Raw genomic sequence first — 19983 nt, forward strand, 5'->3', positions numbered from 1 at the left:
TAAAAATTACTTCCATGGAAAATGGGGGAGGGGAGGTGAGGAAAGGGCCCTGAATATATCCAGGGACAGGGGCACTATAGCATTAGGAATACAGGTTTGTATTCCTAATGCTATAGTGTACCTTCAACATGAAAAGGAATCTACTAATAGCAAGCAAACCTGCAGGGCAAACGAAAAGAAAAGTGGACTTCTAATTGATGGATTTGTGTTTTATTACCCTTATGTTAATTAGTTAACTTAAAAAAGGTAATGTGTGATACTTTAAAATACTGTCCCTATGATACCTTATTGAGAATCTAATCCTTACTAAATGTGTTTTTATTTCCTCCTGTCGTGGGATGTTAATTTGTCAGGATGTACAGTTATCCTTAATTAAGTCACCTGTTACTTGAGAACATATAATACATTCAAATAACAGCCTGTCGTAATTTTTGGTAAATTATATTCTGATGAAAAAAAAAAACATACTCAAAGGAGCACTAAAATGAAACCTATTTTTGAATTTTTGTTGTAGCATATGCTTATACTTTACTCAGACAAAAAAAAACATCATCATCACCAGACTTGTCCCCCAGCCATACCATGACCAAATATATTGGTCCTTGAAAACTCCCACGTAGATGTTAGCATAACTGGAGCACATCTGGTGCCCATGGCATTCCCTGTGAGTTGCAAATAATAAAATTTAAAAAGAAGACATTTTTAAAAGTAATCAATAGCCTCTAGGCAGAAATGTATTCTATTGATGGATATATTTGGATCTTCCTTTAACACTCTTTCAACTGCCAGGTAACCAAGATGATGTGGTATGATTGTATAAGGGGGAAGACACATCCAGAGTTACCAAACAGAAATCTTCACTCCATTCAATATTCCTCAATTCCTGAAGAATATGTTTGTTTGTTTTTTAAATATGATACAGTATTTTGAGTGTATTTTGTAGATGAAAAGATTGGCTGTAATTGAGTTAAGACCACTAATGATAGGTCTCCCTGGAGGTGTCTCCATATTTTGTATGTATTTTTGGAGAAGATAGAAAATGGGTAAAATAGGGTATTGGTTGTTAATAAATTGAAAGTTCTTATGATGAATAAGGTGATTTTGTAATGCTTTTCCAGTATAATTTTCAGTTTTGTTAAAGGATTCCGCGGATTTCTCATTTAGTATCTATAAGTTATTTTGTCTCCTAAGATGTTATAAGACTCCTGTGAATAATATTACATTGGTATAACCATTATGCACCCGCCTTTATCAGCTTCTCGAATCACTATGGCACCATGTTGTTTCTGTGTAGTACGATGATTGTCAGTGTGTCCGTGTTTGTGCTTGTGTATGTGCACTGTATATACTAATATGGCTGGGACAGAGGAGAAGCAGGGGGAGCCCGGGTAAAGCAAGAGCAGGGAGAGCCTGGGGAAGGGAAGGAGCAGGGAGAGCCTGGGGCAGAGAAGGAGCTGGGAGAGACTGGGACAGAGAAGGAGTTGGGAGAGCCTGGGGCTGAGGAGGAGCCGGGAGAGCCTGGGGCAGAGAAGGAGCAGGGAGAGCCTGGGGCAGAGAAGGAGCAGGGAGAGCCTGGGACAGAGGAGGAGCAGGGAGAGCCTGGGACAGAGGAGGAGCAAGGAGAGCCTTTGGCAGAGAAGGAGCAGGGAGAGCCTGGGGCAGAGAAGGAGCAGGGAGAGCCTGGGGCAGAGGAGGAGCAGGGAGAGCCTGGGGCAGAGGAGGAGCAGGGAGAGCCTGGGGCAGAGGAGGAGCCGAGAGAGCCTGGGGCAGAGGAGGAGCCAGGAGAGCCTGGGCTAGATGAGAAGCAGGGAGAGCCTAGAAAAATGGGAGATGGGACAGAGAAAAACATACATTTTAATATGAATTACAAACAAAATAATATATTTATATTATTTTATTTATTATATTATTATTATATTATATTTTCAAACATTTTGCTAATATGAGGGGTACAATTAATGGAAATGAGTTGCAAAGGGTACAAAAGTAAAAAAAAAAAGATTGTGAACCACTGGTCTATAGATTAAAATCCTTATAGGCTGAGATTTTTCCATTTACAGACTTTATCTTAGCCAAAAAATAATTATTGCCTTATGCTCCAGTATCTGAAATGCATGACATCCAACTTTTTGTTTTGAAAGTTATGAATGAATCTATAATAATAACAACCGTTGTAAGTGAATTCTACATCTTAACTGTGCTAATTGTACAAAAAATATAATAATAATAATAATAATAATAATAATAATAATAAAAGCACCCATTGTTCAGAGCTGTAGAATGGATGCTTTGTAAATTAACAACCAAAATGATTATTGACCTGGTACAATCTAGCAGGGGATAATTTCTAACACTGAAAAAAACCTGTCTAAATTCCCTTATAGTCTCATGTTCCTTTGTGAAACTATCAACAGCATCTCTTATCAGGCAAAGAATCAATGAATAATCTTAAACTGAAAGAAGACAGTGTATTTATGTTGGTTTTGTTCCAAACTCCAACAACCAAAGTGTGAAAGATTAGGTGACATAGTGTGTATGACTTTCATAGTGCACAAAGAGGGCATATGTATTAATCCAACTACAATATAACCCTTTCAGTGCCAGAGAGCTGCTGAGGAATAAAATCATGCTCAAAGCCACGCAATGTAATAGGGATACGAGAATGCAAGTTGTTTTCATATTTTATGAAAGAGTATAATTAGCGATTTTGGTCTAAATTGGGAGTTTCCTTTGTCAGTGCTCCAGAATTCTAAGTTTAATGAATACCACTAGTTGTTTTGGAGCTGCTGGAAGCTTAACCTCTGGTCCATATCATGGACAACTGGACACACCATGGACAAAGTAACATAAATCACATCTTTCCCCACTGTACTGTTAGACTGGTCAACGACTAAACTTCTTCATCATGTCTACATATTGAGCAAAAGCAATTCACTACTTGGCTGCTGGCATTAACGTGAACAGATGAATCTAGTAAAGTAACGTGTGTTAAACATGTGTACGGCAAGAAAATTGGGCCTGGCCAAACCATTTTTCCCAAAAACAGACAGGCAGTCGCAGCTCTAGACTTTGTGAGGCCTTAGGCAAAACTCAAACATGAGGCCCCACTAACACATAATGCGAGAAAAATTAGGGTTGCATTGTGTGTGTATAAGTAGCTGTTGTTATATTGAAGGGCTTTCTTGCAGCGCTGGATATAGAGAGCTAGTTTCTGTATTTATTGTTTAAAGGCTTGTAGGGCCGCGGTTCCATGTCATGATGTGTTGGGAGCTCTCTGACTGTTGTTATTGTAGAAGTTGCAAATTAATTTAAGTTGCAATCAACTAATTTAATTTGCAATTATGTGAATAGTTTTTTACATGAGGGCGAGGTATAGCAGCATTCGGGAATACCTAAGTGCCGGTATGAAGGGGTTGTTGGAAACAAAAATGTAGGTTGAGCAAAAAAGTTAAAAAAAAAAAATAATTTATCAAATAGTAAAGTTACAGATAAGAAAATAGTGTCATGGATATTTCCCCACATGTTTTATAAACCCTCCAAATATGTATTATCCTATATAATATGTGTTGCCCCTTGTATTGTATATGTATATAAATACACTAATACATGCACACATATACACACTCTGATAAATGCACATGCATACACACACACACACACACGCACAAACATTGACAAATACAGACATACATTCATACATATATATATATATATATATATATATATATACATAATTGTGTGTGTGTTTATTTTTATTTTATTTTTTAAGGCCAGTGAAATTCTTTGCCTTTAGTTGTCTATTTATAGCTGTATACATACTAAAATAGAAGTGTTTAGCAATCTGATCTGATCACAGAGGCAGTCAATAATATGTAGAGTAATAATAATGGTGAAGTTACTCTACCTATATCTTGAATGGCTATTTTAGCATTCTATACCCACTTTGGGGTCATTTACATTAGAATGTTTGAGAAGGTCTGGTGTCCTAGAGTGATCTTGGGCATTTCTTTCAGCTGAGGCGTAGCGTGGGCTCAGATATGACACCATCATTTGTGCAAATATGTAAGGCAGCTGTCCTTTCGCATCTAGGGAGGGCTTGGATGTCAAGCACAAATCACAGAGTCTCAGCACAACCCAACAAACAGTTTCTCACATGATTCAGAAGAACGTTTAGAGGCTGCAGGGTGGTTTTTGGGGTGCAGGAAACAAGAGAAGCCATGAACAAAGAACAATCATACTATGAAGATAGGATCTCCAAAGACCTTCTTACAAAGGAGATCGACCTTGTGGACAGGGACCCTAAGAAAATTAATGAAGATGTGGTCAAGGTCTGATTTATTTTTAGAGCGTGGTTTACTTATTCATGTGGAGAAAGGTTGCTTTGATGCTCAGACATTTTAGTCTTCCAATTTTCGGCTTGTGAGCAGGCTCATTAATCAAAACATATGGGAGTATATTCACTAAACTGACTTAGGCAAGATGGGATATAGTGTGGCAATTTAATATTTCTAACAAAGATATTTTGGTCTAAATTTAGGACATTCTTGACTCGACACAACTCACTGCTTAGTAGAGAGCCACACAATATAGATTTTAACAGTGATGTTTACTCTCTACACCCATCAGAGCAAAAGACTATAGGCTTTATATATTGTAAAGTTATATAAATAGGTATATAAATAGAATAAATAATAATGATAATATTGTACTAAACAAATAATTGTAGTAATGACTTGATAACCGAATTCTAATATTTAGGCTAAAATGTGTGTTAATATTTACCCACTTCTCTTTTCTGTATCCCAATATTATATATATACGCATAAAACATTAACAATAAAAATTATACATTATATATATAAAAAAAAAAAAATATTGGGGATCAATCACTATTAAGAGCTTGCTGTTTAGTGAACAGACCCCTATATTCAGAACATAAACAGCTCCCTGATTCTATTTACCAATGGGTGTATTTCAAATAATAGAACAAATTTTAGGAAACATTCTCTAAGTTAGCTATGTTCTCGATCTGATTATTTTCACCTAAAGCATTAAATTCAGTTTGAATTCACTATGCACACTTCGATAAATTAGTTGTTTATACTGTTTGTCTATGTACACATACATCACAGCCAGTACTATCTTTCGCCAGTTTATCTGTTTTTCAAACTATTTACTTAGATGAATTGAGCAAGGCAGAGAAATGTTTTGTTCCTCAGATAGCATTTATTGCTTCTTTCCCCAAGAAAGATTTATAAGATAAATATCTAAAGGATAACATTTTCTGTACTTTATCAAAATATTTATTACATTTATTTATTATGAACATAGTTTAGAACTAGCACATTACTCTGACATTATAAGGATTGGTGGTGATTTATTTTTAAACACTTTTTTTAAAATTTGTTTGTTGTTTTTTTTTAGCCTTTTTGGATAAGGCCTGTTGCTTTATGTTCATTTTTCACGTAAAGGGTTAATTCAAGAAACATGACCACACCAGTGATATGACGTGGTCATGATGCCTGGAGTCTGTATGTGCAGTGTTTCACTATGAAATTATGCACATATAAAGTTTAACCCCTCTGTTGCTGGATTTTGTAACTCAACCTCTGGCCGCATCTTTGGGGTGTCATTAGCAAGCTCAGAACAAGAGTTCTGGGTGATGTATGTGAATTCTGTGCATATATGGTGCCACACAGCCAACAGCATCATGCACCCACCTCTGTTATGCCCATGTCCTTCCCTTAACCCACCGTTCCCCTATATCCCTCCACATGGCAGTTATAGTGAGTAATGTCAACGGGGGAGAATCAGAGTGAGGGTAGAACTTGGCCTTGGTGCTGAAATAGAGGTACATTGGCGTTTTTTGTTACTTTGTTTTTTAACTTAAACTGGGGTGGATGGACCTGCAGGTGTTACTCTAACCAAAACCAGTGTTTTTGGTTGGAGTAACCTTTTAAGTAGTGTACCAAGGCAAAGAAAGACAGAGGTTGAGGTATAACATAGAAAGATATAAGGGTTTATTAACTAGATAGAGAACTGCATGAAATCAAGAAAGGAACCATGCTTCTAACTTGGCTGTGTTGGCTTACTTTGCAAGTTTCTTTTTTTTTAATTCTTTATTTTGGTAGTGAAATATGATAACAAGTAAAATTAGTGATATTCGTACAATACTGAGTGAGGTATACATAGATTAGGTTATACATATTGTACAGTGAGCACTTTTTTTTTTTCAACAGGATTGCTAAATATATAGGGTAACCATGTTGCAGGATAGGAAAAGTGCAGATTAATCAAGCAGGTAGATTTCAGTTTTACGGTAGCCCTATAGTGAATGTTGTTGTTTTGTCAATGAGGATTGCGTAGTTAAGAGATTGAAGGGTCTATTAGTCATTGATCTATGCAGGTGTGTGGGATCATGCTTGTGTACAAGATGGGTTCCAGTCGCATCTTGTGAGGGGTCTGTACAGGTGAGCAGCCTGGAGAGCCCAGGCAAGACACCGATAGTGCTACTGCCCTCAAGGCGGGATGTCGTGGTGAGTGGAGATGCGAGTGGGTGCGGAGCCCCTAACCAAGGGGGGCTACAGGGGTGGGGGGTTTGTAGTAATGCCAGACGGTGCACGTTATCGGGCTTGTGCCCTTGGAGGTGTGGGTGTCCATGGACGAGGTTAGTGTTGTTGAAAAGGCAAGTGTTGCTTCAGGCTCCCGTATGCCCAACTAGGGATTCACCGCCCTCCGGTTTTCCTCCGGAGTCGGAGGTGGCCTAGGCTGCGCTGGTCGCTGCAACAAGGCCCCGATGTCTCTGTTGTCAGACCCAGAGGTCGGTTTCTGTGATCTTCGGCCCATAGCCGGCATGTGTGGTGGCAAAGCCCTCTTTGGTGTTCTACAAAGTCTTCGCCAAGGAGTGCCTCGAGGCCGTGGATTGGACAGCGGGCGTTAGGCATCAATTCTACTGCGCCGTTTAGGCTGCTTTTGGCACTGAAAAAAAGGCATCAACCAACACAGCCCTGTTTGCTGGTTTTGATTGTCTGTGTTATCACGCTGGATTGGCTTTAGATTTGCATATATCAGGTGGATTCAGTGTAAGTCTGGAGGAGCTCAAGAAGATGGCGTCTGGATCGGTCTGCATGCAGGCTCCACCCCTCCCCCCCACACTTTGCAGGTTTCTTGACAGATCCTTACATTTGCTAGTTTACTGAATAAACCATTTTGTGAAACTGCAAATGAGCTAGGGAAAGTGATGGATGTGTATGGCCATAAACTACAACAATGTGTTTAGAAATCAGTCTGTGTAAATAAGATGCATTGGTTTTGTTCTAAATTTCTAGTTGCATAAATTGTTATTCATATAGTCACCTATAATTTATCAGACCAGCCTATCCACAAGCAACACCCCTACTCACACTCCTAAAATTAATGTCACTCATTGTACATTTAAAATGTTGGGAGTTATGAATGAACTCCACATGTCCCATCAAAGCACCCCTTTTCCTAAAACCTAAAGAAACTCATCCCACGGTCCCAAATTTAGGCACTTAAAGTCTAAACCTAAAAATAAACTCTTTACCTTAATCCTATGTTTAACTCCTGTTTCATTCATTTGCATCATATGCCAAGCCGTGACAGAACATCATTATATTCACTACAAATGCAAATTAAAGGAAAACAAATATTTTCACATTCTCTGTTCCACGCTAATTTTTTTATGTCACTTGACCTTCTTAGCCATGTCACAAGTTGCCTATTTCCCCCTAAATTCATTAATTCAAGCTTTCCAAAATCTATTTTCCTGTTAATGATCCAAAAGGAAAATCCATATTGAAACAGTTTGGAGTTTTTTTACTTGTAAATATTTATAATTTATATCTATATAAAACATATATTGATACCAGATTTAATTACACATTTTCCTGGGACAAAATCAATTCTTAAATGAACAACAGCCTTTTCGTAATTCCAATTTAATCAATTTTAAATTAAAAACAAAGCAACATAACTTCCACATTCAATTTGTAAAATATACAACTCAGAGTATACAGCCTTTTGTACACCCAGCCATAAAATACTCTTCTTCAGTAGAATGCATTTTACAACACACAATGAATTCAAACACCTCCCATTCCAGAAACTTACATTTAGGAATCTGTCCTTTCCAATTAACTTGGGTGAATATTTCTTTATATCCTAAGTAATATAATATCCATCCCTTAATATTCTCTGCATGGTCGGGGGAGGTAAAAATAATAGGAAAAATAAATAAATATATATATATATAACCAACCAAGATATTGCACAAACTTAAGAAAGTCTCTTTACTGCAAATCTCAAAGGAGTATCTTACCAGAGAACTGTTTGTGTTAGCCCCATGTATATTTGCATATCAATATCAACGTTTGTGATAATATGAACATAATTATTTTGTACTCGTCTTTCATAGTTAAGATCTCCTGTTATTCTCATTCAGTTTGGTGACCCACTCTCCAGTTTTTCCAGTTCTTTGATACCTTATTTAGGAACTGTTGAATAGGTTTGCACAGCATATTCAAGATAATGAATATAATGTCTTACCTTCCATTTATTAAACTGTGAAATGTCTGCTTCTCTGAGCCTCACAGATTTATTTTTATTTGGATTGTCAACTTTGTATATTCTCCAAAAAAAAAATGTTTGAAACTTAATAGGGAAAATGTATTGTCTTTCTGGAAGTTAGACAAGGTTCTGGAAGACACCCAATACTAATGGATGGAGAAACATAGGGAGGACCACTGGTAAGTCCCAACCCTTCTATTTCTATTAATTTGCTCCCATTTACATGTGGTATTAAGCTCCCACCTGATCCCAGGGTGATAGCTCTGTGGGAAAACTGTTGGGGCCCACAACTTATTCTATTACAGGCTGCTGCCAATGGGAGGGGGCTTTAGCAAGTAAGAAACTATAGCTATTGAGCAGTAAGAGGACCAAAGATAGGTAGTCAACAGCGTTCATATTACTGACTAATAAACTGTCCTACCATGGACCGACTGACAGCCTTCTGACCCCCGAGCAAAAATTTATCCTGAGCCTTTTAAAGAGCAGGTATACATATATTAAGTAAACGTTAAATATAACATTCATATAATACTGTATTGCTTATTTACTAAAGTGAGAATTCAAGTAAATTTTTTAAGGTCAAAACGTGTAAAATTCTTTAAGCCAGCTATGTTTTCAGTTCAGCTACTTGGGCCTTAAATTTAAAATTTCACTTTGATAAATAACAATCTGTGTATTCCTTTGGTTGTGTACTGTGTATGAATGCACATTTCTTTTTGAGTGTGTAAAGTCTGTGTGAATGCACTTGTGCATTGTCTGTGCAGATGCACCTGCTTATTTGCATATAGTGCCAGTCTAAATGCATATGTTTATTTGTGCAAAGTGTTAGTCAAATCTCAATGTTAGACACACCCAAACGCAGACGCTCAGACACCGCTTTCCCTTCCGCTGGTGCACCACCAAGATGTAGTACCTAGGGGTATGGCTCACACCGAACCCGGCGGACCTATACCATCACAACTTCCTACCACTTCTCAAGACCGCGCAGGCTGAACTTCAAGCCTGGAACACCTATTACATATCATGGCTAGGCCGCATCAACGCAGTGAAGATGACCCTACTCCCTAAATTCTTATTTGTCTTCCAAACAATACCCGTTGCAGTGCCGAAGAGCTTTTTTACATCCATCCAAGCGGCTGTCCGTCACTTCATATGGAAGGGCAAGTCCCCCCGAATAGCCCACTCCAAACTGACACTCCCTAAACTCAAAGGGGGACTGGCTCTTCCCGACTTCAGGAAGTACTACATTGCAACCCATCTCACCTGAATTATCGGTTGGTCGACAACACCAAGAGACAAACTATGGGTTCAACTAGAAGCGGATAGCTCTGATTGCGACCTTAGAGCCCTTCCGTGGCTCACACAAGAAGCGAGCCGACGCACCCAACACACGAATCCATTTGTGAAAGCCACCCTCCGCATCTAATCAATACTATCTTACTACCAACCCGAGCCCTCTACTCACCCTCATGGGAAACCCAGATTTCTCGGCAGGAGACATGGGCCCCACCCTGAGATTGAGGACCAACATCGCAATACCCCAAATGATGGACATACTGCCACCCCCTTGCACAATAAAGCCAATTGCAGACCTGTTTCCAGACCAAAGGCACACCTTCCTACACACTATAGCAAGGGAACAACTACAGCGATATGCACGTTCGATCCCCCAATGACCGAACCTTACACGGGATTGTATGGAGTTTGAGTCCCTGTGCCTGTCAGATGCACCCCCACCCCCGACAGCGATATCCTAGATATACACCTCATTGACAACTGGACGATACCTTCTTGCACCACTGGGATAAAATCATTACACTCACCCAGAAGACCCCAGGATCAGCGAGGCTCCAAGAAAATGCAGCGAACCTACATGCTACGTGCTGGCGATGCGGAATGGAGACTGGGTCATTTCTCCACCTATGGTGGGACTGCTCCCTCATTCGGCCGTTTTGGGAAACGGTGGGTCGAGTGATCAACGAAACTACAGACGAAAACGTCCCGATGACACCAGCACCTTTTCTACTACACTATACAACAACACCCCCGCCAGCATATAAACGATCAGTGATACCGAGGCTCCTCAATAAAGCGAAAGCAACAGTCCCAATCTTCTGGAGGCAACCACGCACCCCCTCACTCAGGCGTTGGGTGGAGGAGGTGGAAGACACCCGGAAATTCGAGGACCTGAAGGCAACGACAGCGAACGCAAAAGAGAAACAAATAAAGAAATGGTTCTACTGGCTAAGACACATCGCCTCAGATGATGTGACGCTCTTGAATGCATCTGAACACCGGGAGGAGCGCACAGCAGGCGAAATAATGACCGGATGGCTGAGATACCCACCTGCCCCTAAGCCACCTCCACGTCTGCCCTCCACCCCACTTTTTTTTTCTTCTCCTTCTTCCTCTCTCTCTTTCGTCCCACCCAAGTTCCTTAAGCGTGCTTCACACAAACACACCCCTGAGAGAGAGACACACATGCACGCAGACATGTGAACATAAACAAAACCCCTACTGACTACATAACATACGATTCAGATAAGTGCACAACCCCGTACACTACCCACCAGAACACCAAGACTCGTGACAGATGCTTCAGACCGAGACACAGGGCCGGTGCAAGGATTTTTGGGTACATAGGCGAAGATGCATTTTTCCGCCCCCCCTCTAAAATTAACATCTTCACCTATGTGCCTCCTAACCAGCCCCTCCCTCTTCCCCGTCCCTTAGTGTTCCTCTCCCCTCTCCCCTCTTTTCCCTGTCCCTTGGTTTTTCTCTCCCCTGCCCTATCTGTCCCTTGGTGCACCCCCCACCCTCTTAGCGGTCACACTCCCCTTCCTGGTGTGCCTCCTACCTGTCTTGTAGCGTTGCGGAGCAGACCCTCTACAGGAGCTTCAGTTTTCTGTACCTGGCTGGACTGACAGGAAGTGCTCTCTCAGTGAGCACCTCCTCTCAGTCTGACCAGGTACAGGAAACAGAAGCTCCTGTACTGCGCTCCGCTCCGCCACGCTACACTCAGTGGTGTATACACACTAACAGCCACACACACTCAATGACAAACACACAGACGTCACTGACAGACACAGACTCACTGATCTAACACACACTCATTCATTGACAGACACACACTCAATCACAAACATACTCTCACTGGTTTGACAGACACTCACAAACACACACTCATACACTGACAGACACACACATTCATACAATCATTCACAGACACACACAGACACATACACACACTCACACATACACACACTCACACACTCACACATACACTCACACATAAACTCACACACTCACACATACATACACACACTCACACACACATACACACACTCACACACACACTCACAGACACAGACACACACTCACACAGACACAGACACACACTCACACAGACACAGACACACACATACACAGACACACTCACAGACAAACACACTCACAGACAAACACACTCACAGACACACACACTCACAGACACACACTCACAGACAAACACATACACACACAGACACATACACACACAGACACATACACACACACACACACACATACACACACTCACACATACACAGACACACACATACACATACACACACTCACACATACACACACAGACACTCACACATACACAGACACACACACACTCATAGACAAACACATACAGACACACACTCACAGACAAACACATACAGACACACACTCACAGACACACACTCACAGACACATACACACACACACACTCACAGACAAACACATACAGACACACACTCACAGACAAACACATACAGACACACACTCACAGAAACACATACAGACACACACTCACAGACAAACACATTCACACACACACTGACAAACACACACACACACTCACATACACATACACACACACACACACACTCACGGACACATACACACACACGCACTCACAGACACATACACAGACACACACACTCACAGACAAACACATACACAGACACACACACTCACAGACAAACACATACACAGACACACACACTTTCAGACACACACTCACAAACACATACACAGACACACACACTCAGACAAACACACACTCACACATACACTTTCAGACACACACACTTTCAGACACACACACTCACAGACACTCACACATACACTTTCAGACACACACACTTTCAGACACACACACTCACAGACACACACACTCACAGACACTCACACTCACAGACACTCACACATACACTTTCAGACACACACACTCACAGACACTCACACATACACTTTCAGACACACACACTCACAGACACTCACACATACACTTTCAGACACACAATTTAATAATAATATCCACCCAGCCTCCCTACCTGGAGAGCTGGTGTGGATGTGTCCCTGGGGTCCAGTGGGGCTTCAGTGGGGCTTCAGTGCGGCGGGCGGCAGCGTTCTAATGAGAGGCGGCGAGGGAGCTCTAACCTGTCTGCTCTGCTCCCTCGCGGGCTGTCTGCTGATGCCGGGAGCCGGAATATCACGTCATATTCCGGCTCCCGCAGAATCAGCACACGGCGCGCGAGGGAGCAGAGCAGACAGGTTAGAGCTCCCTCGCCGTCTCTCATTAGAACGCTGCCGCCCGCCGGGGGTCCAGAAGGTGACCTGGCAGGAGGGAGCGCTTCCCTCCTGCCGGTCACCGAAATCTTGCGCCCCCAGAGCCGGTGCGCCCTAAGGCGGCCGCCTGTGCCGCCTTATGGACGCGCCGGCCCTGCCGAGACACCCAAAACCCCACCAAACGGGAGAAGAACCACAGAATACACACGCAACATATGTGGCTGCACAGCCCTTCAACTACTATGACACTACCCAGACACGCATACACCACCATCACCAAGACAGAGCCAGCCCCGCCTGGTAAGACGCAGTCATAAACCAATAAACCATCCGTATTGAACTACGCAAATGCATCAACAATACACCGACACGATCACACATACGTGTAATCATTGAGCCACAAAAACGCTCTCACTACTCAGCGCAAATATGAACAGGGGGCAACGCCAATATCAGCACAAATATCGGCATTAGCCACCTAGATACTGGGAACAATATACTATTGCAATGGTCGCACTCGATGGCTAAACATGTATAAGTTCATACCAGATGTACAATACGCAGTGCCTCTGCGCAGGCACCAAAATGACTAAACGTGATATATATGCTATGATTACACATGTGAAATAAAAACATATTTAAAACAAACCAGCTAACACAAGGCAACTACACAAACCAGCTAACACAAGGCAACTACACAAACCAGCTAACACAAGGCAACTACACAAACCAGCTAACACAAGGCAACTACACAAACCAGCTAACACAAGGCAACTACACAAACCAGCTAACACAAGGCAACTACACAAACCAGCTAACACAAAGCAACTACACAAACCAGTTAACACAAGACAACTAGACGCCCAGACAATATGTCTTTAAGTTCGCAGAATACACACCTGCCTAATTAACATAACTGTATTTGTTCAGTTTACCTGTTTCAATATATACGCCTCTGCGTAGGCGACCGTATGCTTTTACAGTAATATGTTTGATATCCGCATCTACATTGTGATGACAATAAAAACGTTTTAAAACAAAGTGTTAGTCAGTGGCGTACACACAATCCATGAGGCCATGGTGCAAAACTGCTCCGTGGGCCCCCCCTTGATCCATGCCCCCCCCTGCGAGTCCCGCGACCTCGGTATGTACACCAGTGGTGTTAGTGTATAACTCCAAGTATGCATTTGAGTGAAGTGAAAATGTGTGTGACTAGAGGAATGTATTTCTGTCTGCTGCAAAGATAGTAAAGCAATGATATGGTATGTTTGTGTGTGTGTAGTGTTGATGTGTATCAATCATAAAGTGTAATTTGTGGAGTGCTGAAGAGTATAACATGCTGAGGTTTATTTGAATGTAGTATAAATGTCATTCAGTGTTCTACAAGTGTGTAGCACAGATGTGTGTGAAAGCAGGAGTGTATTTGTATGGAATGTCGATGTGTGAATGCAAGGGTGTATTTATGTTGAGTGTCTGTGTGTGCAAGGATGTATTTTTGTGAAGACCCTATGTATTTGAATACAGTGGAGTTTTGGTGTACGAATGCAAATGTTTTTGTGTAAAGAGTCTGTGTATTAGTATGGAGTGTATGTGGAGGTCTCACCTGTGGTAGTGTAGTTGCAATAGGTTGAAGGGGCCCTCCGCACCATCGGGTGCTCTACAACCTATTGCTGGAATAAATATCTCTCAACTTGAGAGGACAGCCACCTGACTGCTTTAGGCCCTTGGTCCCCGACAGATGTGCCTGTGTGGTCAGTCTGCCACTGTATTCTGTTAGACATGCCCCCACATATTTTATATTGGGAGAATGTTTTAAGGGGATATGTTGTCCTCCTGATAGTTATATAGGAATAATATTAACGCAATGTATTTATTTTACTTTTTGGTGTGATTTCATTAGCCAGCTGCCTTATTTATTAACAACCACAACATGTGTTGTTGTTTTTTAAACTATTTGCTCACCGGCTGCCCTTACTGCAGTGGGTAAATAATTGAGATATTTAGGATCTCGGTCACCAATTTCAGATATTTAGTTGTATCCAGAACAGCTAAATTCCAGTTGACTTTTATGTCTATTAAATGCTGAATGCCAAAATCAAGACATTGATAAATACTGTAATCAAGAACTGATTTTAGAAGTCTGAATGTCACTGAATTGTACCTATCTATTTTCCATAATCCAAGCTGTGGGCATTGGGACTTAATTGTTGTAACTTTGGGTATTGGGACATCTCAATCATTGCACAGACAAAAAATAATATCAGCTCATAAAATCATAAGATTTGCATGGTGATTGGCCAAACATTGTTTTATTGTATTTTTTTTTTTTTTTTTTTAAAAACAGTGTGTTCCTTCAATTTATTTTTAAGGTTTTTTTTTTGTTAGGATTACTCCACCACCACCCCCTTCTCCTAACAGATTGGCATTCTCAACACATGAGAATGCTAGCTGTCAATCACAGTCTGAATTTGATTTATCTCTGTGTGCATGATGTCCCACACACACAGAATGAAATTGAAAGATTTGATATTAAAGTGTTAGTGTACTTATGAAGCACCAACGTATTCTGAAATATTGCACAATACTGCAATAGATTTGATAGCTGGGTGGATAGATAGACAGACAGACATATATTTGAAAAGCAGACGTGTTCACTGTTGCTTACTTAAACCCGGCTATTACCGTAATCAGATGTGATCTCTCTATATTGTTTCCTTCCACAAAATGCTTTCATTTGTGAGGGAAATAGCAGATTGAAGGGCAGGCTGGCAGACACTACTTTCATGGACTCTCTGATTACAATTTGGCTTTAGTGCGTGCCCAGTGAATCTAACCCTTTAAAAAGAAACTCAAAGAAAATATATCATTTTTTTCAGCATTGATTCAGATCTAAAATTGCAATTTCCTTGTGAATTATACACCTTTTGGTTAATAGCCCCCCTTAGGAACTGTGTAATTTGTGGAAATAAATATCAGAAATTAATTTTGAACGTTATCTTTTTTTTTTTTTTTTTTTAGTCAGCAAAGAGTTTATTTAACAAGCACCATCTGAGGTTTGGAAGTTCTCTAAACTAGATTTCTAAAACTTTCCTACTACGTAGAGCGAAAAACGATCTTGTTTGAAACTTTCAGCACTAACTAATATTATTCAGAGATTTTCCAAGGGCTATTGATTGGGTGCATCTGGAGTTTTGCGCTCAACACAAATTGTGATGTGTTCATAGCAAGGGGGGTATCTACACTGGATGCAGTAACAAAAGCATGGAAACGTAAATCTGAATCTTCATCACACACCCTTCACACTGTTTACAAACAGCGGCTGCCAAAACAACAAGAATGCACAGACCATAAATTATTGCAAAAGATATTCCTCAAATCTAGAGTTACTGTAAGACTGCAGACTACCCATCAGATTAGTTAATTCCAGGAAACCACAGTGCCCAACCAACCAGATCAAACTGTCTCCAACCACAGCAATAACAAACACTTCTGATATAAATCTTAAACCCTCTGCATCAAAACATACAAGAACCATTTAGAAGGCCTTCAACTTTTTAGGAAAACCAATTAAGATCTGCTTACTGACAAACAAAGAAATTGCATTATTATTATTATTATTATTATTATTTTATTATTTTTATAGCGCCATCAGACTCCGTAGCGCTGTACAATGGGTGGACTAACAGACATGTAATTGTAACCAGACAACTGGACGTACAGGAACAGAGGGGTGGAGGGCCGTGCTCCATGAGCTTACATTCCAGAGGGAGTGGGGTATAGTGACACAAAGGGTAAAAGTAGGGGTACGAAGAAGGTTGTTAGAAAAGTATTAATTTAATAGTTTAATTGATATGCTTTCTTGAAGAAGTGAGTTTTCAATGCTTTTTTAAATGAGTGGAGACTGGGTGAAATTCTTATGGAGACGGGAAGGGAGTTCCACAGAAGAGGTGCAGCCCTGGAAAAGTCTTGGAGGCGAGCATTAGAGGTGGGAGTACGGACAGAGGATATACGTAGGTCTTTGGCAGAGCATAGGGGCCCGGATGGGACATACTTGTGTACCATTACAAATAGTAAACAAAAGTCTAGTAAATGGCACGATGCCCGGCACAGTTGGACTCCTGCTAACATCTAAAAAGAAATTACATTGAAAGCTTTCGCCCGACAAACCTCTCTTAGAATTTCTCAACACTATTAAGCTCATATTGCCAACACCATACTGATACCCAAACTCGACAAGAATCCCAAATTCCACAACTCCCATGTCAAAATATTGGACAGGATGAAACAGGCCTTCAAAGATATCTATTACCGGTATATAAGTTGCCACCAAAACATTGAATTTATCAGCGTTTCCTTCTAACTTACTTCTATTTGTCTATATTTCTGCCACCATGAACAGGGTGAATCAATGAACCTGTTTCTCGAGCTGTTCATTCAGATCAATTGTACCCCTCTTATCTTTCTAACCAACTCTTCCATTACTTGTACTGTTTCCTCAAATGTTGTGATTCTTCTGATTCCCCTATATTTACCTGCAGTACCTCCTTTAATCTGTTTTAACAGTTTCTATTTTTTTCACATTTCTATTATTATTAGGAAGTATTATTTTACTGAGAGGGTAGTGGACACATGGAATAGCCTTCCAGCTGAAGTGGTAGAGGTTAACACAGTGAGGAAGTTTAAGCATGTGTGGGATAAGCATAAGCCTATCCTAGATACCTGATAAGGCCAGGAACTAATGAAAGTATTTAGGAAACTGGACAGACTAGATGGGAGAAATGGTTCTTATCTGCCGTCACATTCTATGTTTCTAAGTTTCTATCTTGGTCCTGTTGCCATTTTCTACAGTGTCCTATCATATATTACTCATTTTATATTTTTTTATACCTTCTCACTATTGTTTTATCAGTAGCCCCTTTTCATTTTAACTTGCATTCCACATTATCTTTCTTTACAATGCTACCTAATATTCATGGGATTTGTAGTTCACAATTATTTTGAGGTCCCAACACTTTTATATAGTTTGTGAACACTGTCATAGCAAAACCTGGTTTACTAAACAGCTTAGTCAATGATGAATGTCTCCAAAAGACTGTTTCCAAATCAGAAAACAATTCTCAATTTTCTATATGTTGCAGGTGGAGTTTGAAGATGTGATTGCGGAACCACAGGGGACTCACAGTTTTGATGGAGTATGGAAAGCCAGCTACACCACATTCACTTTAACAAAGTACTGGTGTTACCGCATACTCTCAGCTGTCATTGGCGTTCCCCTTGCCATCATCTGGGGAATCCTCTTTGCTCTCATATCATTCTGTCATATCTGGACAGTAATGCCTTGTGTCAAGAGCTACCTCATCGAGATCCAATGTGTGGGCAAGACCTTTTCACTATGTGTTCACACTTTTTGTGATCCACTTTTCGAAGCCTTGGGAAAAATCTTTAGCTCCATCCGAGTCTCCATGCAGAAAGTGGTGTGAATTATTTTTGTGAGCCTTGCCAGATACTGAAATATGCATTCAATTATTTGACGAAAAGAGATTTGTTGAAACCTATAAATCGTGGAGTAGATGTTAGCTAGAGAACAGTACCAGATTTCTCAAATGTAGCTAACCAAGGACAAAGAAAATGTGTACTTTATATTAGATACCAATGGGACATATTGAGTGTATTTGGACCAGTTTGATATTACATAACTATATCTTCAAGAATTCTTACACTCACCATTTGAGTAAAATTTTTTGATGGTTTTCATTTTGTTGATGCATTATTAAAACTATAATCCTGTAAAAAAACAAAAAAAACAAAAACGTAGCTGTGGTTCTTTTTGTAGCCGATGCAAACAGCATCCAGAATCCAAAGCTTCTTCTGTGTCCTTTTCTAAACACTGCCCAGACTTTAAATATAGAAAATAACGATGTCTGTAGTCCAGTATGTGATGAACAAGTTAAGTCCCCTCTTGGTGATGACATTCTGGGCTGCAGACATTGTTACTGTCTATATTTGGAGGTATCATACCAATGCCCTTCTGGTTTTTGCCTGTCTGCAGAGTTTATTCAAACTTAAAAGAGGTACTCCTAGCAAAATAACCACTACAGCTCACAGGCACCATCTATTACAAAATTATTTTATAAAAACAGAGGCACTTCCTGTGCCACCCCCTCCTAGGCCACATTATTAATGCAGAATTAAAATGTCTAAATAGCAGGGCTATTTTTCTATTTGCCACCCACCCAAAACAAAAATTGCCAACTTTGTGTTTCTATTTCTCCCCCAACTCTTTTGTGTGTCTTTTTCCCCCCAACCCCTTTGTGTGCCACTTTCTCCCCCTAGCTCCTTTGTGTGCCTATTTCTCCTCCTAGCCCCTCTGTGTGTCTTTGTCTATCCCCAGCCCTTATGTGTGCCTCTGTGCCACCCCTCAGCTCTTTGTGTGCCTCTTCACCCCATGTGCCTCTCGTCCCCCCAGCCCTCTATGTGCGTCTTCCCTCCCTCAGCCCTCAGCATGCCTCTTCCCCCAGCCCTCAGGGTGCCTCTTCTTCCCCAGCTCTCTGCGTCCCCTCCCTCCTTTAGTTCCATCTTCCCTCCCAGCACTGTGAGTGCTTCACCCAGCCCTCTGTGTGCCCCTATGTATCTTCCCACGTGTGCCAGCTCACTTCCCTCCATGTAGTGTGGCCGAGCCGTGGGCCACGGTAGAGGAGCTCTGTTTCCCCTACTCGGTCGGACAGGAAGCTGCTCTTTACTCCCAGTGAGAGTATCTGAAAGCTCTAGCTAGGACATAGTCTTAGGGTGGCCACC

The 19983-nt window shown here is 40.9% G+C and overlaps 1 protein-coding gene across 1 annotated transcript; it reads left to right on the forward strand.

The window, feature by feature from the left end:
- Positions 1-4087: 4087 nt before the first annotated feature.
- CAV3 (caveolin 3) lies at positions 4088-19352 on the forward strand. The gene is made up of 2 exons (XM_063427514.1): positions 4088-4328; positions 18327-19352. The coding sequence occupies exons 1-2, from the start codon at positions 4218-4220 to the stop codon at positions 18666-18668; spliced, it is 453 nt and encodes a 150-aa protein (XP_063283584.1). The 5' UTR covers positions 4088-4217; the 3' UTR covers positions 18669-19352.
- Positions 19353-19983: the final 631 nt, after the last annotated feature.

Source organism: Pelobates fuscus, chromosome 7, assembly GCF_036172605.1.
Source record: "Pelobates fuscus isolate aPelFus1 chromosome 7, aPelFus1.pri, whole genome shotgun sequence".
NCBI lineage: Eukaryota > Metazoa > Chordata > Amphibia > Anura > Pelobatidae > Pelobates > Pelobates fuscus.

Bases quoted from the DNA above. Each gene is read 5' to 3' on its own strand.
- CAV3 (XM_063427514.1), top strand. From the start codon at position 4,218: ATGAACAAAGAACAATCATACTATGAAGATAGGATCTCCAAAGACCTT. The intron at 4,329-18,326 runs GTCTGATTTATT...TATATGTTGCAG, and splicing joins TTAATGAAGATGTGGTCAAG to GTGGAGTTTGAAGATGTGAT.